Source organism: Seriola aureovittata, chromosome 7 (assembly GCF_021018895.1).
Source record: "Seriola aureovittata isolate HTS-2021-v1 ecotype China chromosome 7, ASM2101889v1, whole genome shotgun sequence".
In the NCBI taxonomy this organism is placed as follows: Eukaryota; Metazoa; Chordata; class Actinopteri; order Carangiformes; family Carangidae; genus Seriola; species Seriola aureovittata.
The window spans coordinates 6,997,138-7,015,562 of NC_079370.1; the positions used below are offsets into that span (position 1 = coordinate 6,997,138).

Here is an 18,425-nt window from a genome sequence, read left to right on the forward strand (position 1 = left end):
CTATCAGCCATTAACAATAGACCCGACGTCATCTTACCTGAATTCCTCAGGATATATTAACCCTCTTAAGTGTCAGCCTCTCCTCAGGGAAAGAGTGAGAGAGAGTGCAAGCCAGGAGTGAGCAAATGTCAAAGAGGAAGCCCTAGGCTGAATTCCAAAAAGTTATCCCCTCCACTTTTCTGTTGATGGAGGCAAAATCCTTTAAAACAATCAGCACAGAACAAATGCACTTGAGCTGGTGGGCCAAAGGCCACGTGACTCTTCCACATTGAACTACATGGGAGTATTTTGGGGGTCAGGGGAAAGGGGAGGGGAGATGGTGCTGGGGGATGGGGGAGGGTCCGGGATGCGAGGCCGCTGTGCCGCAGTCCTTGTCTGTTGTTCTATTAGGCGTTCTGGAACTGTGGATGTGCAAAGGCTTGCAGTACTGCTGTGGTCAATGGAACATGCTGAAGTGCACACTTTCTTTCAGGGCAGCCGGGGTGTGGTCATGGGGACACACACACGCTTAGAACAGACACCTGACCCCAGAGCTGCTTAATAAAAATGAAACACCGCATTCAGAGGGTGCTATAAATGTTAACCATGAATATGTAATCATATTGTGGAAACACTGCACTGACAGTAAAAGGCTGACCAATATATCACAGAAACAATAACATCAAGCATATCTGTTAAATCTAATGGAGTCCAATACAACAACTCAGCCATAAAGTCTACCTTCACAAAGATAATAGTCTTTTGTTTTTATTGACACTGTCAGAGAGCTGTTATATTGATTTCACTATTTGTTTTTGTTTTTTTTATTGAGGTTGTATTTTGCTGAAGTGTTGAACTGGGTTGCACTATATGGTGTAAGTGTAGCTAATAAATTAGCAAGGGACTGTAATTCTCCTGGTGTGCACACCGGGTCTAAATAGTCACAGCTTCTACCTTGGATGGATTATTTAAGAAAAGAATCAAGTAATAGCAGTAGATATGATTACACATATTATTTCACCTCAGGCGGTCTGTGTTTATATTCAGGGACCTCTGCCTTCCGGGAGCTTCAATTCTATCTGCAACTATTTGCCTAATTGTTCTATTTACTGAAGGGATTTTTTTTTAAAGAATTAGATTCATTTAATAATCCAATAAAAACTGCCTTTAACACAAAGATTGCTAAAGATAAACATAAGAATAGAGATGAAAGATTAAACGTTTATTTCCATTGTGGATGCAGGGAAAAGATGATTTAGATGTTCTGACAATATTTTGTATGTCTTCTTGTCTTGTATGTCAAAATGAACTCAGTTTATCTTATCTGTATATCTTGTACTAATATTCTAACAGTAAATAGAGTTTTGTGTTTAGCACATTACTCTTCAGTATAATTTTATGTCCAGTGTTATCTACAGTTCATTCACCACAGTTTTCGTAAGAAATAAAACCAAACTCAAATGTGGTCTACGTCTCATGTCTGCATTGTCTGTTCAGGTAGAGTTAACACCTACACTTGCCTGTGGTTAGTGCAAAACAATCAGAATATATACAGGAGGCAACAAGGCACTAGCACCCAGTAAATCTAACTCTCTCATAGAGTAGTGCAACAGACAAGCCATGTGCCACAAATGAAATAAAATACCAAAATAAATGATATGTTGACCTAAATTATATGGTTATGGCAATGTGTATAAATGTATAGTGTGGAATTGCTTCTTAAGGACTCTGAAAAAGGTTTCAATGGTTATTATTGATTACGTTTTTGCTCTTTGATCTAATGAGAACTAATGTCAAGATCCTCCACTTTAGTTGCCTGCAGCAGTGTCCAGGTGATGTTGGCCTGATGTTGGATGTGGATCAATCACACAGTCACCCAACCACCGCCAAGCACGGTGTGTATGGTAGATCCCTGGGCAGACAGAGAGAGAGAGATGGGCATGATAGTGTATAAATCATAAATCAAAACAACCATCAGTTACTTTATGACCTTTACTGACCTTTACTGACCTTTACTGACCTCCATCAGTGACCAGTAAAAAGCGTCTTGCACCATGTAAAATATTGCATAGTCAGTAGAGCATTCATAACTCGTCATGATTGGGGACCATACTGCATTGTTCACACATTCAGCCCCTTTTCCTCATGGATGTGTTACATGATGAGAAACATATAATGGGATTGTGTTAAATGTAGAGAGATTTACAAAAGACTGAGAACCTCTGATGATGCAGATGTACTTCACGCTGACGGTTGCTGTTGCCCAAACAGAGGGGAGAAATGTTCTAGGCCAGACAAGCAGGCAACTGTTTCGTCTGGGAGGAAGCAGAAGTGGTCTCAGGTTTGTCTGCCTGCAAACCATGTAAACAACGTGATCAAAAAGGGCAGACCTGAAGGAAAAATGGCTGCCTCACCCGAGGTAGGACATTAGAGCATGTTGAATTGTCACATGAATTATGTTCATTTAGGTCTGTATTTGAGTGTGGAAACAGGAAATGAGTGTTACTTTAAAATCTTATGAACTCATTTAACTCCCTGTTGTAATGACCCTGCCCAGGGTGTTGACCGATGTGAAATGTGAAATATTTTCACATTTGGGTTCTTCGGGTAAGAGATGTGAGAAGTCCACCCTTCATATTTTTCCACAGGAAGCAGCTAGCTGGTTGTTTACCATCAGTGACACCAAACTGAGCCGCTGTCGTGCACATAGAGATGGGACAGACATCTGACACCACTCCCTGACATGGAGACTCGGGTGATGCAGTTGCAGGACTAACAAAAGTGTAACTGTTGTCTTTTTCTTTTTTTTCCCTCTGTTTTACACACAAGGTTTTGTGCAAACTATAGATAAGAATAAATCCACAATGTCACTTTCCGCAATGAGCATGAGGCCTTCCTCTTCTCATCATAGCAGGTGAACTTTCTCAAAGTGCGGGCTGAACATGGTGTGTGTGTATTTTGTAACTGACCAGAATTCAATATGTAACCCTGTTTTGTTGCAGCTTTACTTTTAGTTGCAGTCTGTAGGGTTATAGATTCCTACTAGTATTTCTATATAATGGTTGCATTAAAATACCAATCAGTTTGTGAGTGATAGCAGACTAGTCCTGTGTTTTTAATGTTTGAGAGTGAGATTATTTTATATTTGGATCAGGGTTTGAGTCTTTCACATGATGTTGCTGTTAATGCTGATTTATATTTTATACAACCTTGTAATTTCTTTTCATTTAGTTAAGCATTTAACTGATATTAATATTGGTAAAAGCTGATCAAGGGATGAAGAAATTAGACACTCAACAGCACCATCTACTGCACAGACAGAAAACATCAGTTTATATTTAAACTATAAACGTTAAAATGTGTTTCCTCAAAACAAAATTAGACTGCCTACATCAGGGTTGAACACTGACTCAGTGTTTTCAGGCCAGCGAGCTGTTCTCCTCAGTGTGTGACCTCACCTTAAAGCCCAATACTTGTCCATGATCCTTTGCTTAGGCATCAAACATTAGTGTTGGAGGCGTCACTCAACATATTCCTTCTTTGTGTTGCTCATCACCTCTTGAACTCTGCACTTCTCAAAGAAGAGATGAGGGAAAGGGAGGAGCTGCTGAGACACAGGAGCTGCTCATTTCAAAGGAAAACCTGTCAACACCTCCCTCTGCACGCTTCCTACTGACTGGCATCGCTGATTTAGTTGCTGATTTAGTTGCTAGGTATGCGTTTCTTGTGCAGCCACAAACAGAGAGGAAGCTGATCAAACCTCAAGCAAATAAGAGAGAATGATACGCACACACACACATGCTTTGTCTCTGTAGCTTATCTCAAAGCTTGAAATTTGTAAACATTTTCAAGAAATTATTTTTCCAGGAGAGAATACCTTGAGTAACAAGGAAGCGAGGCCCTCTGGGAAAGCCCGGGGTAATGATCAGGTCATGATCTGCTGTGAGAGAAAGTGTAAACATAAGAAAAGAGTCCTTGGTTTACAGTTGATACAGTGTTTTCTGCACCCACTGCTTTTTCCATGTGTGAACCAAACCAGTACTGCCACTTTGTCTGATGCATCATGCAGCATGCCCAAAACAGTTTATACAGCATGTAGTCCTGGAGGCAATGAAGTGTCAGAGATTGTTCTAAAGAATAACCACAGCATGACAATGGTGTAAAATGGAGATGACATTAAATAACACAAATAAATATAAAGGTGACAGAGTGGTATTAAGAAAATGTAGCCGACACAGCCCTGTGTTTCTGTACCGTAACAACACAAAACCAAACCAAACAAAAGACGTCCCATCTCCCCAGTGTCGCACGCTTGTATCACTAGACCATAACAAAACAGACTAATAAACCAAACGCCTTCCACCTCCCCGGTGCTGGACACGTCTCCTACCAGTGGACGGCACTGACTCCCACCTCTCTCTGCCACTCACCTTTTCACTGCCCTGGAACCTAAAAGATGAGATGTCGTGTTTAAAATGCACAAAATCTACTGCTAGTGGGTAATTTCTATCATTTCTCCTTATCGATAACCTGTGTTCACTTACTCTCCTTAATAAAGTACTTTTTCCCAGGATGAGGATGAGTAAAATTGTTATCTTTGATCATATTATTGCATTGAGCACATCCTTTGCATTGTTAGCATCCATTTGGAAGAGGTTTGAACAAGGCCTATGTACTTTTTTCACTGATATATGTTAGCATGTACCAGGATATCTCTGGGATTATTTCCGCTTCATAGACTATGAATGGCAGTGCTTTCAAATCAATAGATATTGCTGGATCTGATAATATGTGCTGGTGTTTTTTAATAACCGAGCCCGGTCTGTGAGGCATTTCTTTTTCTGCAGGGGATTCTTTTGTAAACAATTCATTTCCTGATTTCTGTAAGGCTATACGATATGCTTCCTCCACACAATCAGATGGTTGACCCCGTTCTGGAAACCTGTGCTTCATATCTACCAATTTGTCAATAAAATAAGGGATTTTATTGATGTGGTGTGACAAATTCATCTGAGTCTGAAAAACAGATTTTTGATAGACCCCGTGTGATGGAAACAATTTCGATCTGTGCGTTTTGTTTTTGAAAAAACCCACGTTGAGAAAGGGCTGATTTTCATTCAATAGATAATAATTGTGGTAAATTATCTTGTATACTGTTTATCTATTATCTCACTTGTTTACACATATGTGAAATATAATATGACAGTACACAGTCAATATTAAGAGACACTCGTGAGAGTCTACACATGTACACATGATGGGTCTCTTTTTAACATCATGGTTGTAGGAAGTGTGTAAAATATTTCTGATGAAGATGTAGAGGGAGAGAAATGTTAAGGATGAGCATTAAATAATGTTGCTGACCAAGAGCAGTGTGTGGGAGGACGGTGGTCACAGCTTCTCTTATAAACATGCGAGTGTTTTAGTGTTTTGACTGATTTTCAGACTATGGAAGAGATTTCAGGACGTTGTCTGTTTTACATTTTATAAAGTAAATATTTAAATTGTTAATTACCTCTCTAAAACAACTATAAATGGAAGCAGAAATTAAATTACATTGATCAATATTTTGATCATGAAGAGCAAAAAGGAGTTTGTGTGCCATGATGTACTGAGCGACTTGGGACATGAAATCAATACAGTTAGTTACAGTGGTGTTATTGAGAACTTGTAAAGCTTTCCTCAAGAACAAGGTAAATAAATGTACAGACATCACTTTTATATTTATTATCAATAAATATTTATATTTATTATCAATAAATCAGTTTACGGCATTCATCTTCATTTTACTTAAAATCACGATAAAAATATAGAAAATCCCAGATTAAAATAAAACATAAAAAATAAAGAACGCTATACAAAAGTAATGTACACATTAAAGAAGGTTTTGGAGTTTAGACAGTTGTAGCGACTCTGACAGGCGGCGGAGGGACAAATGTGGGGAGAGCCCCTGATCTTTCAGAGGGAGTCTGAAAAAAAAAAAAAAAAAAACAGGCACAAACCAATTTATTTACTGCAAATCAAGAAAAGAAGCAATCTTCCACTTAGAAAGGTTTTACTAGAAAGACTACCTGCTGCAGTCTGTTGTAGTCAGGGGGAGACTTCAGCCCTCCTGTCAGCAGGTTGTGAGGAGCTGGATCTGATTGGGTTGTTATTGCCTGTTGAGTGAGAAGAAAGAAGCTCAAACAAACAAAGTGACAGATGCATAATTCATTGTGGAACACACTAGTGAATGACTCCACGCTGTATCTGATGCATGGTATGTAGAGTATGGTATACAACTGTAACTATATTATCTGCTGGTGTTGAAGATACCCAGATAAATTCCTTAACATTGATTATGTCAGTGAAGCGATTCTAACCTTCTCAACGGCTCTGGACACTGGATATCTTGTCTGCCGACCTGCAAAACAGAGGAAAAAAAGTCAAAATCATTTATCACAGAATGTAAAGAAAATAAGTCACCTTGTTTAAAAAGAGTTCACATACTTTTGTTCTTGTTGCAGTAGACACAGAGGTAGATGAGGCCAGCCAGCAGGAGCAGGAAGAGAAGGCTGCAGGGGATTCCAGCTGCGATGCCAGCAATGGCGGGACCGCTCAGCCCTTCACCTAGTATCAACGGGACAGACGGTGACCAATGATTTTACAACTGTAGCATCATCCCTCACCCTGTAATAAGAACTGTGATGCTTAAACACAATCACTAACAATTTACCATACCTGGACCAATTCTATGGACCTCAGACGGCTCTCCTTCAGTCATACGAGCTCTGGGGATGACCCGAAACCGGTACGTCAAGTTGGGATCGAGGACAAAGACGTCCGTGCTACGGGCAGAGCCGGGTTTCAACTGGATGGTGCGATATTTGTCTGAGGTGCCTCTAGTTTGAGTACGATTCCTGCTCAGGAGGTCTGGTCCTTTCATTTGGATGTCAAACCCTTTGCAAAAGCACAAGAAATGTTAACAGCATCAAAGTCGAGTAAACCCAGAGAGCGGTGCCAGATGTCACTGATTGATGTTACAGGCCTGTTCTGCTGTTATTTTATGTACATGCAAACATGGAGAGAAAGAGACAAAACAAAAACTGACATTTGCTTTTCACCGTACTTTTGTTCTTAAAATATCTTTCCCAAACACTGAGCGCTGCTCACACATGATTATAATATTTACACCCCTATCTTCTAGGTACAGCTTCTGTTTTCAACACCGTGGTGACATTCTTCCCAAAGCAAATCTGCTGATGTTATTGCTTTACCTGTAACAACAGAGGTAGGAGGGACCTCCCAGGTCAACGTGACGATGGTTCCTTCTTGATTAGGGAACAAACTGGAATCTGAGATCGACGGCCCTGGGGAAGGAGGGAGAGAGAGAGGGAGAGAGAGAGAGAGAGGGATTGTGAACGAGTGGGGAGATCAAGAGGACAGCGGAGGGGGGTCGAGGGTATACCAAGACTGGAGAGCTTTGTTTAAAGGGAAAGAGCAATCTTGGGTATTACTTAGCTCTCTGTGTGAGGGTAATGTTAGTAGAACTCCAAATCAGAAGCTGAAGGCAACAAAATCCTTACAGTGTTTAAAGAGAAGGACAACATACTGTACCATGCTGAAGTTAGGCTGTAACTTACAATTATTTAGTGAGCTGTTGTTCATTTTTTATTTAATCAATTCAATGTTTGGTCTACAAAATTTCCAGTGAAAAATACAGATCTCAAATTTGCGTTCACTCAAGGTGATTTCTGTCGAATTACTACTTAACATTTCCGGTTACTATGAGCAGAACAAAAATGAAACTGCTTAGACCGTTTAGTTTAAGCGCATGTTTGAGGCCTAAAGACACGATTCAATATTTCAAATGCTACTTACAAGTTTCTGTATAAGTCTAATAATGTAATAACATCTCAGTCTTGCTTTTACTTTTGGTATTTTCAGTACATTTTGCTGATAATATCTCTGTTCTTTTACTTAAGGAGAAGTTTGAGGGCTGATACTGTAAATGCAGAACAGTAAGTAATATTTCCCTCTGAAATGTAGTAGAGTTACACAAGTTGAACATAATCAATTGACAAATACCTTAAAATAGTATGCAACTACTTGAGTAAGTATCTGGTTCCTCTCCTGCTAAGATAAGCAACACTATACCTTGTAACTGTATTTGCCTTCTCTGGGTGCCCAGTGGGTTGCGGCATGTGCACGTGTAGTTTTGCTGGAGAAAGTTGCTGACATTGTAATTGCGAATCTTGAGCTGTGTGGTGTCACTGCTGATCTGGTAAGTTGTCCCGCTGGTGACAGCCTCGCTGCCTTTGGACCATGACACCACAGCCTCAGGCGAAGCCGCACTGACACAGTGGATTGCGACCACTATTTTGCCCTCAGAGTCAACTGTGGTTCCCACAGTTGGGAGGAACTCCATTGGACCAACTGAGGAAGATTAGGATTTGGTTTTATTTTTTGAACAACAGATTGATCATTTACAAATCCTCAACTGATAAATCAATGAAACTTCTAAAACTTACGTGCAGTAACGTTGCATTGGTTTTGTTCAACTGGGTGGACTGCCATACATGTGACAGTTTTGCCGTTCAAGTTATCCGAGGCAGCGAGAGTCAGGTTGAAGTTCCCTGCTCCACTGCTCGTGTTGCTTAGTGCTGGGAAAGACAGCTGGGCCTGTGGGGTTCCCCCCGACCACCGACAGCGATACTGCAGGTCGACGTTTCCATTCGCCGACTGTACAGAGCATATCGGGTTGCCCGGCGGCTTCTCTGTTCCACGAGAAAATTGACTTTAAGTTTAGTTATTCGTGTTTGGGTCCATATTTACATAAAGCTAAACAAACATGAACAATGTCAGGTGAGAAGCTTGCATTTATAAAATCCTAACTTTTCAAAGTCTTTATAGCTGCAAAGATGACAAAAGATTTTGTAATCCTATAAGATCTGCTGAAAACATTGAAACAACGCAAATTATATATAAGAATTTTAAAACTTTCTGGTGTAACCAAATCACACTTCTTTAAAATCAGATTGAGAATAATTTAACACAAATTACTATAATATGGACACATGGAAAATGCTGAATCCTACTACACAGACACACTGAAAAGATAAAACTCATGCCATAAATACCATAAATATTTAAAATCATGCTCTTCTGGCGCCGTTCGTTTGTCTGCTCATTGACCAGAGTGCATGTGTAAAGGCCCCCTTGACTGGTCTGTACGTTTGTTAGATTTAGGACTCCTTCACGGGAATCAGGAAGGGTTTGACCACCAAATTCCCACTCAGCTGTCGGCTGCGGGAATCCCTCAGCCCGGCAGGAGAGGCTCAGAGATTCCCCTAGTACATAGAAAGACTGGGATGGACGGGCCTCAAGTGCAGGCTCATCTGGTCCATCTATAACAAAAAGAATAGAGAAGAGAGTTATAGGAAAATGAAAGGATACAAACAGACACTCAGGATGGATGCAGTGAAGACATTTCAATCAGTGTTGTTAAACTTACACAGCACCGTGACGTCCATGTGAGCTTGCACGTGGTTGAAAGGGTTCGTCAGCGACACTGTGTACCGCCCTGTGTCGTTTCGGTTTGGTTTGAGGATCACGACGCTCCTTTGCTCCACCAAGTAGTGCGAGCTGGTTTTTATCTCTCTGCCAGTGAAGAGCCACATTTGATGCTCAACCACTCCTTGCAAAATGCTATATTGCAGGGTGAACCGGTCAGTTCCCTCTCTGACAAAATCAGGCTGCATGCTCAGAGTCACATCCTGGATCTTTTCTGTGAAAGAAAAAAGGTGAAGGGATGGTGGAACAGGAGGATTAAGTAATTAATTCATGAAGGTTATTATACCCGTTTTCTTGTTTTCACATTACACAGTGCAGAGGCAACCACCTATTAGCAGGCCCATAGCTGGGAAGGAGTTTAGGTTTAGCATAATCCAGAAACAGGGATTGAATCACGGTCCTGAAGAGATGTAGTCGCCCTCCACCACCCCGCTGCCGAAAAATATATTTCATGCATTTTTTATATATTAAATGGCGTATACAGTCATTAGATACTGAATTGTTGCAGTACTTGTGTGGATTGACTCAAATAATTTTTCAGGGCTGTCCATCTTTACTTGAGGTAACTACTTTTGTAACCACAACCAGTTGCTTGAGATTATAGAAGATTTTCTATAGCAGGTTTTAAAATCTACTATAGAAGATCCCAATTTTGCCAGATTCCCTATTTTTTAAAAGTGAATATAAACTGTAGAACAAGTATACAAAACCTAATGATTGCGACGTGATTACACCACATTTCCAAATCAGAGCTCAGTCAGGTACTCACCAAATACTCTCAGAGTGAATTTTATCACAGCTTTACCCAGTCCAGACTTTGTCATTTCAACAGTGTAGTTACTGGTGGCGCTGAGAGGCACATTTACAAAGGTAAGGGATCCATTTTGCTCAATCCTCAGCACCTCCCTGTTGGCAATGTCTGGGGGAGCACTGGAGCCAATAGTCCATGTGACGACAGGTAAATTTCCCTTAAACCAGGTAACTGCTGGATCAGGGGCACCACTGAAGGACACAGCCAAAGTCACATTGCTGCCGGCTATTGCATTCACCCAAGTAGGACCAGCAGAAGAAACCACCAGCTCACAGCATACACCTGTCAGCATGGAGCCAGGTAATTAGTTTAGAGAGGAAACATTCATTCATTCATTCTCTGAATATGTGATGGCCTGTCAGTCACAGGGAAACATTTCAAAACAGTCAACTGCAGTCAATACTGATATAAAGCAATTTTATACTTATTTCCTTTTTAAATGAGCACAAATTAATATAATTACTATGGTTCAACGTGAGTCCTCGACAAAGCACAGCAAGGAAGCAACACGTTTAAAAACTCACACCTGGAAATTAGTTTTAATCTTACCTTGAAAAGAAAAGCTAAGTAAAATGCCCAGAAAAACGGGTCTTAATCTCCCAAATCCACCCAACCACGTCATTTCAGTTAAACAGGACGGAAGCCGAGCAGCTATCAATTTCAAAAATACCACAGAACCCTGTAACAAAGCAGAGTCATCTGATTTTTAAGTTATATCTCCAACACAAAAAACCACAGGTGAAGAAATGTCCCTGGTGTCTTGGACAGCAGTGACTGAGCCACCTGTGTGTGTTCGCTCTCGAGCTGGAGCTGACATCACGGCGCGTGAATAGCTCACCTGTGCTGAGTCAAAGACTTGATTGTGCAGGTGAGGCCACGCCCCCGCCCCCTTAGCAAAAGGAGTCAGCTTGACAACTAGTAAAGTGAGAAAGTGAAAAGACCCTGATGCTGTTGTACCACCACTGTGTAGCAAAAATGAATGCAGTCAAATACAAAAGCCCTGCACTACTCTTACCTTTGTGTAGAGACCTCAAGTGTTTAATTAAATAAAAATAAAAAAGAAATTTGATAATAAATAATCATGTGGATAAATACAAGTACAATAAATGACCATGACATTGTGAAATAATCCAGCAAATGTTTAACACTCAGCTCATTTTTATGAAAAGTAATTTCATCCTGCTTCTTGTTACAGTAACAGTTTATTTCACAGTGTCAATTTTCCAAAAGACCGTTAAATGTCATAAATGAAACAAACTGGGAAGAGGCTGTTGCTTTGGTCTGAAAGAGCCTATTACATTTTTTGAAACAAGAATTACTAGAATGAAATTACCTGAATGACGTGAAATAAATTCTACTGGATTGTGAATTGGATTAAGTTATTTCACAATTTCATGGTATTTAATGTTGAATACCACAATTTGTTACACATTTATAGGTGTTAAAAATACTACTACTGGTAAAAATCTGAGTGTTGAGATGACATGATTTTTGTGGACAATAAATAGTGAGTTTACTCATCAGTGCCAATCCTCATAAGCATCCATCCAGCGTAGCAACTGCTAACTCCAAACAAAAAGAAATGCCAAAAGAACAGTCACATGTGTACCATGTTTAGATATGAAAAAGACTGGCTTCTTTATTGTCATGGTTATGTTCTGTACAATCGACTGAGAACTGAGGCGCTTATGGTAAAATTCAGATTTATGGTTATCTTCCCTTGCTCATACTGAGAGACACCGTCTAGGCAGAGGACTGAAACCCAGTGAGACTTTACATTACAAACTATACAGACTACCAGCAGACATGATGCTAATCTTGGAGGATATAATCATCTCAACAGGTTTGGGTCCATATTTACATATATCATTTACAAAAACTGCACCTCTTAACATGTGAGACAACAGATGTACAAAATTAAACAGCTGAGTCAAGTGTACTGTACAGTGTACAGTGCAATACAAACAGCAGCATGAGTGAAGTTTGTGGGTTTAATTTATTGCATAAAGGCTACTTGTCTAAAGTTATCAGTATAGCTTATGATAGAAGAATCATCCATGTAAATTAAGATGCACATAAAAGACAAGAAGATCCTTTTAGAGTTGTCTGGGTCTGCTGCAGGACAGTGTTTCTCAGTATTCCTCCTCTCCTGTAACTACCTCCCTGCATATCCTCAGGAGTCACAGTCTTCAACAAAGGGATCAGGCCGATACATGAGCTAGTCCTCTGGGTAAGCTTATGTAATGCAGTCCAGTTGTTCTTTAAAGAGTCCTGCAAAGAGAGCAGAGAATGTAGATATGTAATTCAAGACAAGAGTTGCAATTAAAATCTTTAATTAGGTTTGCTTCTGCAAAACACATAATACTCTTTGTTAGAGCAATTAATTAGGTTTTTTTTTTTTGCCATGAGGAGACGCTGATATAAAATAATAAAATTAATATTCCAAGAAAACAATTCTATCATTCATCACGTGAGGTAACTTTTCTACATACACAAGCTTGTATCAAGTAATAATCAAAAAGGTAGGTTTATCAAGAATATTTAATTTTTGGTATACAGCGTTCCCACTGCTTCAGTCAAAAATATGTAAATGTTACGAATACTTCTTGTTATAATATATAAAAAGGGTTTTCATCCCTAAGCGAGTAATGAAACTTACAGGTTGTTACTTCAGATTCTTAAGAAGAAACTGAAATATTGACAAAGAGCCAGTATAACATCTAATGTCACCAGTTTACATTAGAGTGGTTAGGTGATTAGTCTATAGATCGAAATTTAATCTGCAACCATTTTGAATTGATATTAATTAGTAATGAAAATCCAGTTCAAGTCAGACTATACACTGGTATTTACAGTGACACTCACCCTTCTGGTTGGCTCTGTGCTCCCCTGCTTACACTCCTAGTGTCTCTATATCCGCCCCGCGTCCTTCAGTTTGCCCACCAGGTCGTCCACTGTCTCCACCTTCATCCCAGCCTGCCTCTGCGGCGGCTCGTCCACTCTCAACACCTCCAACCGTGATTTGAGTTCCACTCCTAAGTCTGCAGGCTTCACGTTAGCAATCTTCTTCTTCTTGGCTTTCTGGAAGGAAGGAAACACAGAGAGAAGGGCAATGTACATATTCTGTAATACTTAAATATATCTTAACTGAGGAGACTGTGTTTGCAAGACTTTGTTTTAAAAAAAGTACTTGTCATTTATACAATTATGAATGCAGTGAATGCTGTACCGAATCTAAATTCTTTCTGGATTTATTGAACCTTTAACAGTTTAATTTTCTGTAAACAAATCTAAGTTGTATTCCCGGCAGCCAAAGTATGATTTTCATGCCTTTTTTTGCCTCTTGTGTTTCCTCCTTGCAACCTACCATGATATTAGGCAGAGTGGCATATCTGGGGGTGTTGAGTCGAAGGTCTGCAGTCACCACTGCCGGTGTGTTGATCTTAATAGTTTCCAGGCCACCGTCAATTTCTCTCACCACTTTAAGTTTGTCTCCCTCCATTGACACCTCTGATGCAAAAGTGCCCTGAAATATGAGGATAGAGCAGTGATTCATAAAACTGTACAACTATTGTTAAAACCGGGGGGGGGCGGGGCTTTGTCTTAAATCATTTCTAACCCTGCTACATAAAGAGTAAGCAAGATTGATGTGTTTACTTGAGGTCCTGAGGTAGTCATTGTGCCCCATCTGCTGGCTTGCCTGTGCAACTACAGTTTAAATTGTGACTAATCCAAGGTAAATGTGTCTTTAAAATGAACTGCTCGCAATAAAAAATAACACTAATCATAAATTGTAATAAATACTTGAAAATGGCACAACACACATGAAATGTTGGTAACTTTGGAAATGGGCTGGTTAAAATGTTTGGATTTAAACTGTTATCTGTGCATCAGACTGCCCAGTCTGTATCTATATAACATGTCAAAGTGCTCTATCTACTGGTCAGCCGGTGGAACCTCAGCTGTCCTGCCTTTAACCTGCTTTGCTGATCTGTACAGGTTCACTGTAGCTCTTACTGACTCAAACTAGTATCCACTAACCTTGATAAGGCAGTGTGGACAGTGTCATAGCCTGATATCAGCACAACTAGGTCACACATGTGACACTTGCGATAACCAACAGAAGAAAATAGCAGCTGACTTACTCTAACTTAAAGTATTCACTCAGATCAATCTAGGTCAAAACAGACTTATTTTTGGGACGAGTTGACTTGGTCCTGTTTCGCATGACTCACTCAAAGACTGCATTAAAGTGAGAACTCACCTGAGGCCAGTCCAGTAAGGCTGCTGTCATCTGACCAGTCTGATTGCAGTCATCATCGATGGCCTATGAAATGTGTTAATCAGAGTATGAGAGCAGAAATGTTATGAGATTCTAAATGAGGATATTGAGTGAAATTAATCCTGATCTTTAACCTGTTTGCCAAGGATGATGAGTTGTGCGTCCTCCTTCTTAGCCAAAGCAGCCATGATCTTGGAGACCTGGAGGGGTCCCAAGGTGTCATAGTCTTTCCCAGTCACTTCCACATGAATGCCACGGTCTGCCCCCATGGCAAGGGCGGTGCGGATGGTCTCCTGAGTGAGGGGGGAAATATTGGTCAAAGAACTTGTCTTTGAGGGAGGGGGGTTAGAATAATTGGATGGCGCTGCTCCCCATTTACAACCAAACCCAAAAGGACAAAAACACAAACATTACATATATCTCAGAAACAGTAAGTGTAACAATAACTGCTTTGTCAGTGTATAATATTGCCTTTATCATGTTGACTTGCTTCTGAAATTTGCCCTGATGAATTACAGTATGAATAATTTATCATTCTGGACATGAAATCATGATTATATGTCACTGTATGTATATGTGTATTCATGGGATTAAAACAATGTATTTCAATGAACAGTGTATAATAAGTACTACCTCATATAATGACAATGTAAGTATATAAATTTATCTGCAATACACACTAATGACACATTAAATAAGCAAAGTAATTTAACACAATTCTACTAAAAGGTAATGCTAAAGCCTGGCAAAGAACTATACAAGATCCAAACCACTAGAAACACATCTTCCAAAACTATGCAACCTATCACACCACAGTGCATTTCTCCAGGATATTGGTTAACAAGGCAGGGGGTGCAGAGTCTGGCCCCATCTCACCCACCTGTGCTTGCTGTGGCCCGCAGCTGACAGCCACAACCTCCTTTATAAGCTTCTTCTCCTTCAGTTTGACCGCCTCCTCTACAGCGATCTCACAGAAGGGGTTCATTGAGTGCTTAACACCATCCGTCACCACGCCACTGTTGTCGGGCTTCACACGAATCTGAGGAGGAGCAAGACAGCGGGACAGAGTCACTACAGCGATGCCAGCTGTGGGTGTGCCAGCTGACAATCAATTCAGGCAGTCTGGATTCTAGGGCAAACTGTCAGACACAATGACTGAAACTCACACAGAAACTGTGCCACCACAGTATGTAGACGTGAAAAGGGTGAGACATTTTGATGCATGTTTAAACAGGAGCCCTGTAGCTGTCTTCATTTTTGGAAAAGCTGTCATCTCTACTTTTATTGCTCTGCATTGCTTTGTCATCAGATAATGATTGAGAGGAACTTCCCCTAAGAGTATAAAGCATGTAGTGTCCATGGTTTTCATTCAAAAACCATGGGCACTGAAGAGCTGCTATAACAGGAACCTGGCTGCAGGGATTCGATCCCACATAGTCACAAGGGTACTTGTGAAGTCTGGTGCTGGCATTGGGCGATAAGGCCTGGCTCACAGCTCATGTTCCAATTTGACCTGGCTTTGTGCAGGGGATATTGTCAGGCTGAAACAAGAGGGATGTTCCCCAAACTGTTGCCTCAACTTTCGAAGTATACCGTCTTACATACACTACTGGAGTTGTATGTAACTATAAGAAAATCTATGAAAGACAGCGCCAGACTAAATGTACACAAAAGTATGTATACAAGGATGTCCATATACTTCTGGCCAAATATAGCATGTGTATCATATACTTTTTCATATACAAAATACTTTTAAGTTTAAAATATTTATTCTTGCAATATTTGATCCAGGTGTGAAGCATGATGCTAAGAATATAATGGAACTCATCATGACCTATCACTACAAATGACTTGACTTAATGACTTAACGTTGACTTTACACTGATTTTGATTTTTAAGACACAATCTGACATGGCAGCATATATTACAAGCAAAAATTAACATTTTCAAAATAACAGAAAATTCAAACAAAAAGTACTTTTCCTGACTCATAATATTTTTATCATCTTTCTAAGGTATAAAGTGTCAGTACTGACCAGTGACACTGTACAGATCCTGCTGAGGGCAGCTGAAGCAGGAGTGTTCTTGCTGTTACATGAAACAGCTGCAAACACATTATGATTATGGTGTCTCATATCATCTCCAGGAGCCATAAAGGTGAAAGAAGTACCTTGAGATAACAGTAATTGTGTGTCTACACCGTTCACAACTGTCTCACGGAGTAATTTAAGATGGGGGGAAAAAACCCCTAAGCTGATTCTTAGGAGGACTTACCAATGATTCAGTTTAGGTTACACAACTTGTAAACATCTGCAGCAGGAAGTCACACACTGCAGTGTTACCAACTACAATCACAATTATTCATCATGCTACATCCCGTAAATGAGTTTACCTGCAGATTGACAGGTTATCTGTCAAATATGTGAACAGTCAGTGGTGTGGCTTAAGCCCCTGTGCCACAGTCAACTGACGTTAGCACGCTAACGTAAGCTAGTAGAACGAAGAAAGTCAAATGAGTGAGCACAGGAAAAAAACATTTTAAAGTGTAAATAAGACAGTCGAAACAGTAGAAGCACATTACCTTGACTGCGTAGTCAATGACACGCTTAACTCCAACGAGAACACGACCAGACATTGTGGATAAAACGTTTAACTATGCTGTAGGAGACGTAACACTGTCACCGCAATGAACCTTCACCCAAGGAGGAGAGGTCGGAATTATTTTACGGTGACACCAGGGGGAGGGAGCTGAGGGGACCGCCTACCGTATCAACCAATGAGAGGCGGCCAACAAACAACTCTCCCTTCTCAATTGGCCGAGATACGGTTGAATTCGTTGTTAAATTCAACACAAAGTAGATCGATGGCGCTGTTTCAGTCAAGTGAGTGAATAATAGCTAAAAACCTGTTTAGTGTTGTTAATAATGAGCGTGTAATCTCTCTTGATGCACGATATCGATTGTCTTATTGCTCAAAGTGCTTAAAATGTGCGAATGAATGCAAATTACCTGTGAATAATGTGGTGCTTCACACATCTGTGTCGTGAACATAACCCGAAGAAGCAATGTTCCGCTTTATGTGGGGCAAAGTTCACACTAATGCAGTCTAATACAACAGTCTTTCAATAAATCCTAACCTCATGAATATTATAATGGTCTGTTTTTATTGAAACAGTTTTAGAGACGTCTTGATTCAGCTATATGATAATTCTGGAGGATGTAGTTTGTGGTACTGTTGACCTGCATTTAATAGAGCGGTGTTTATTTTTACCCTACCCTTATTGTTATAAATAGCGTGGAAAAATAAAAGAAACGTATGTCCATGCATTGCGATACAATTCAACAGCACCATAAACTGTAGCCTCCAAATTGACCATAAAGTTGAATCAACACATCTTTGAAACAGTTTCAATAAAACCTGAACATTATAAAATTCTTGAAGGTAGGTTTTATTGCAGGACTGTTTTTTAGACTGCATTAGTTTTATCTATGTGTACCTAATAAACTGCCAACTGAGTCTAGTGAGGGTCAAGTCACTTGAGCTTTAAATTTCACATCAACACATTTCCAAGTTACACATAAGCATGACTTAGTGACCTGTGATGACAGTTTAAGATTTTGACATTTATCTTTTAATTTTGTCTGGCTATTCCTTGGAGAACAAGTCTCTGATATCAAAAATGTATCAAAGCTGTAGTTTAGGCGCTATTGAAATATACTGCATTGTATACTGAGAGGTATTTCAAAAGTCTACCCTCGCTGACATAAACGGGATGCACAAAATATTAGAAACATCCATTAC

General features: G+C 40.0%; 2 protein-coding genes across 2 annotated transcripts; both read right to left on the reverse strand.

Annotated features, from left to right (window-relative positions):
* Positions 1-5,714: 5,714 nt before the first annotated feature.
* vsig10l (V-set and immunoglobulin domain containing 10 like) lies at positions 5,715-11,805 on the reverse strand. Its single transcript, XM_056381667.1, has 12 exons — positions 10,892-11,805; positions 10,301-10,624; positions 9,473-9,745; positions 9,099-9,365; positions 8,490-8,735; positions 8,116-8,394; positions 7,236-7,328; positions 6,700-6,918; positions 6,469-6,588; positions 6,342-6,382; positions 6,051-6,137; positions 5,715-5,948 (listed from the first exon to the last, which is right to left on the reverse strand). The coding sequence occupies exons 1-12, from the start codon at positions 10,962-10,964 to the stop codon at positions 5,874-5,876; spliced, it is 2,097 nt and encodes a 698-aa protein (XP_056237642.1). The 5' UTR covers positions 10,965-11,805; the 3' UTR covers positions 5,715-5,873.
* A 150-nt stretch (positions 11,806-11,955) lies between these two features.
* Positions 11,956-17,362, reverse strand: etfb (electron transfer flavoprotein subunit beta). Its single transcript, XM_056381668.1, has 7 exons — positions 17,206-17,362; positions 15,505-15,663; positions 14,759-14,917; positions 14,607-14,669; positions 13,710-13,868; positions 13,208-13,423; positions 11,956-12,613 (listed from the first exon to the last, which is right to left on the reverse strand). Exons 1-6 carry the CDS (start codon positions 17,257-17,259, stop codon positions 13,253-13,255), a joined length of 765 nt encoding a protein of 254 aa, XP_056237643.1. The 5' UTR covers positions 17,260-17,362; the 3' UTR covers positions 11,956-12,613; positions 13,208-13,252.
* Positions 17,363-18,425: the final 1,063 nt, after the last annotated feature.

Excerpts from the sequence above, each read along its gene's own strand:
- vsig10l (XM_056381667.1), bottom strand. The coding sequence starts at position 10,964 with ATGACGTGGTTGGGTGGATTTGGGAGATTAAGACCCGTTTTTCTGGGC. Across the intron at positions 8,395-8,489 it reads CCAATGCAACGTTACTGCAC|TTGGTCCAATGGAGTTCCTC; the intron begins GTAAGTTTTAGA and ends AATCTTCCTCAG. Across the intron at positions 7,329-8,115 it reads AAGGCAAATACAGTTACAAG|GGCCGTCGATCTCAGATTCC; the intron begins GTATAGTGTTGC and ends CTCCTTCCCCAG.
- etfb (XM_056381668.1), bottom strand. The coding sequence starts at position 17,259 with ATGTCTGGTCGTGTTCTCGTTGGAGTTAAGCGTGTCATTGACTACGCA. Across the intron at positions 15,664-17,205 it reads TCATTGACTACGCAGTCAAG|ATTCGTGTGAAGCCCGACAA; the intron begins GTAATGTGCTTC and ends GCTCCTCCTCAG. Across the intron at positions 13,869-14,606 it reads CCTTACTGGACTGGCCTCAG|GGCACTTTTGCATCAGAGGT; the intron begins GTGAGTTCTCAC and ends CTCATATTTCAG.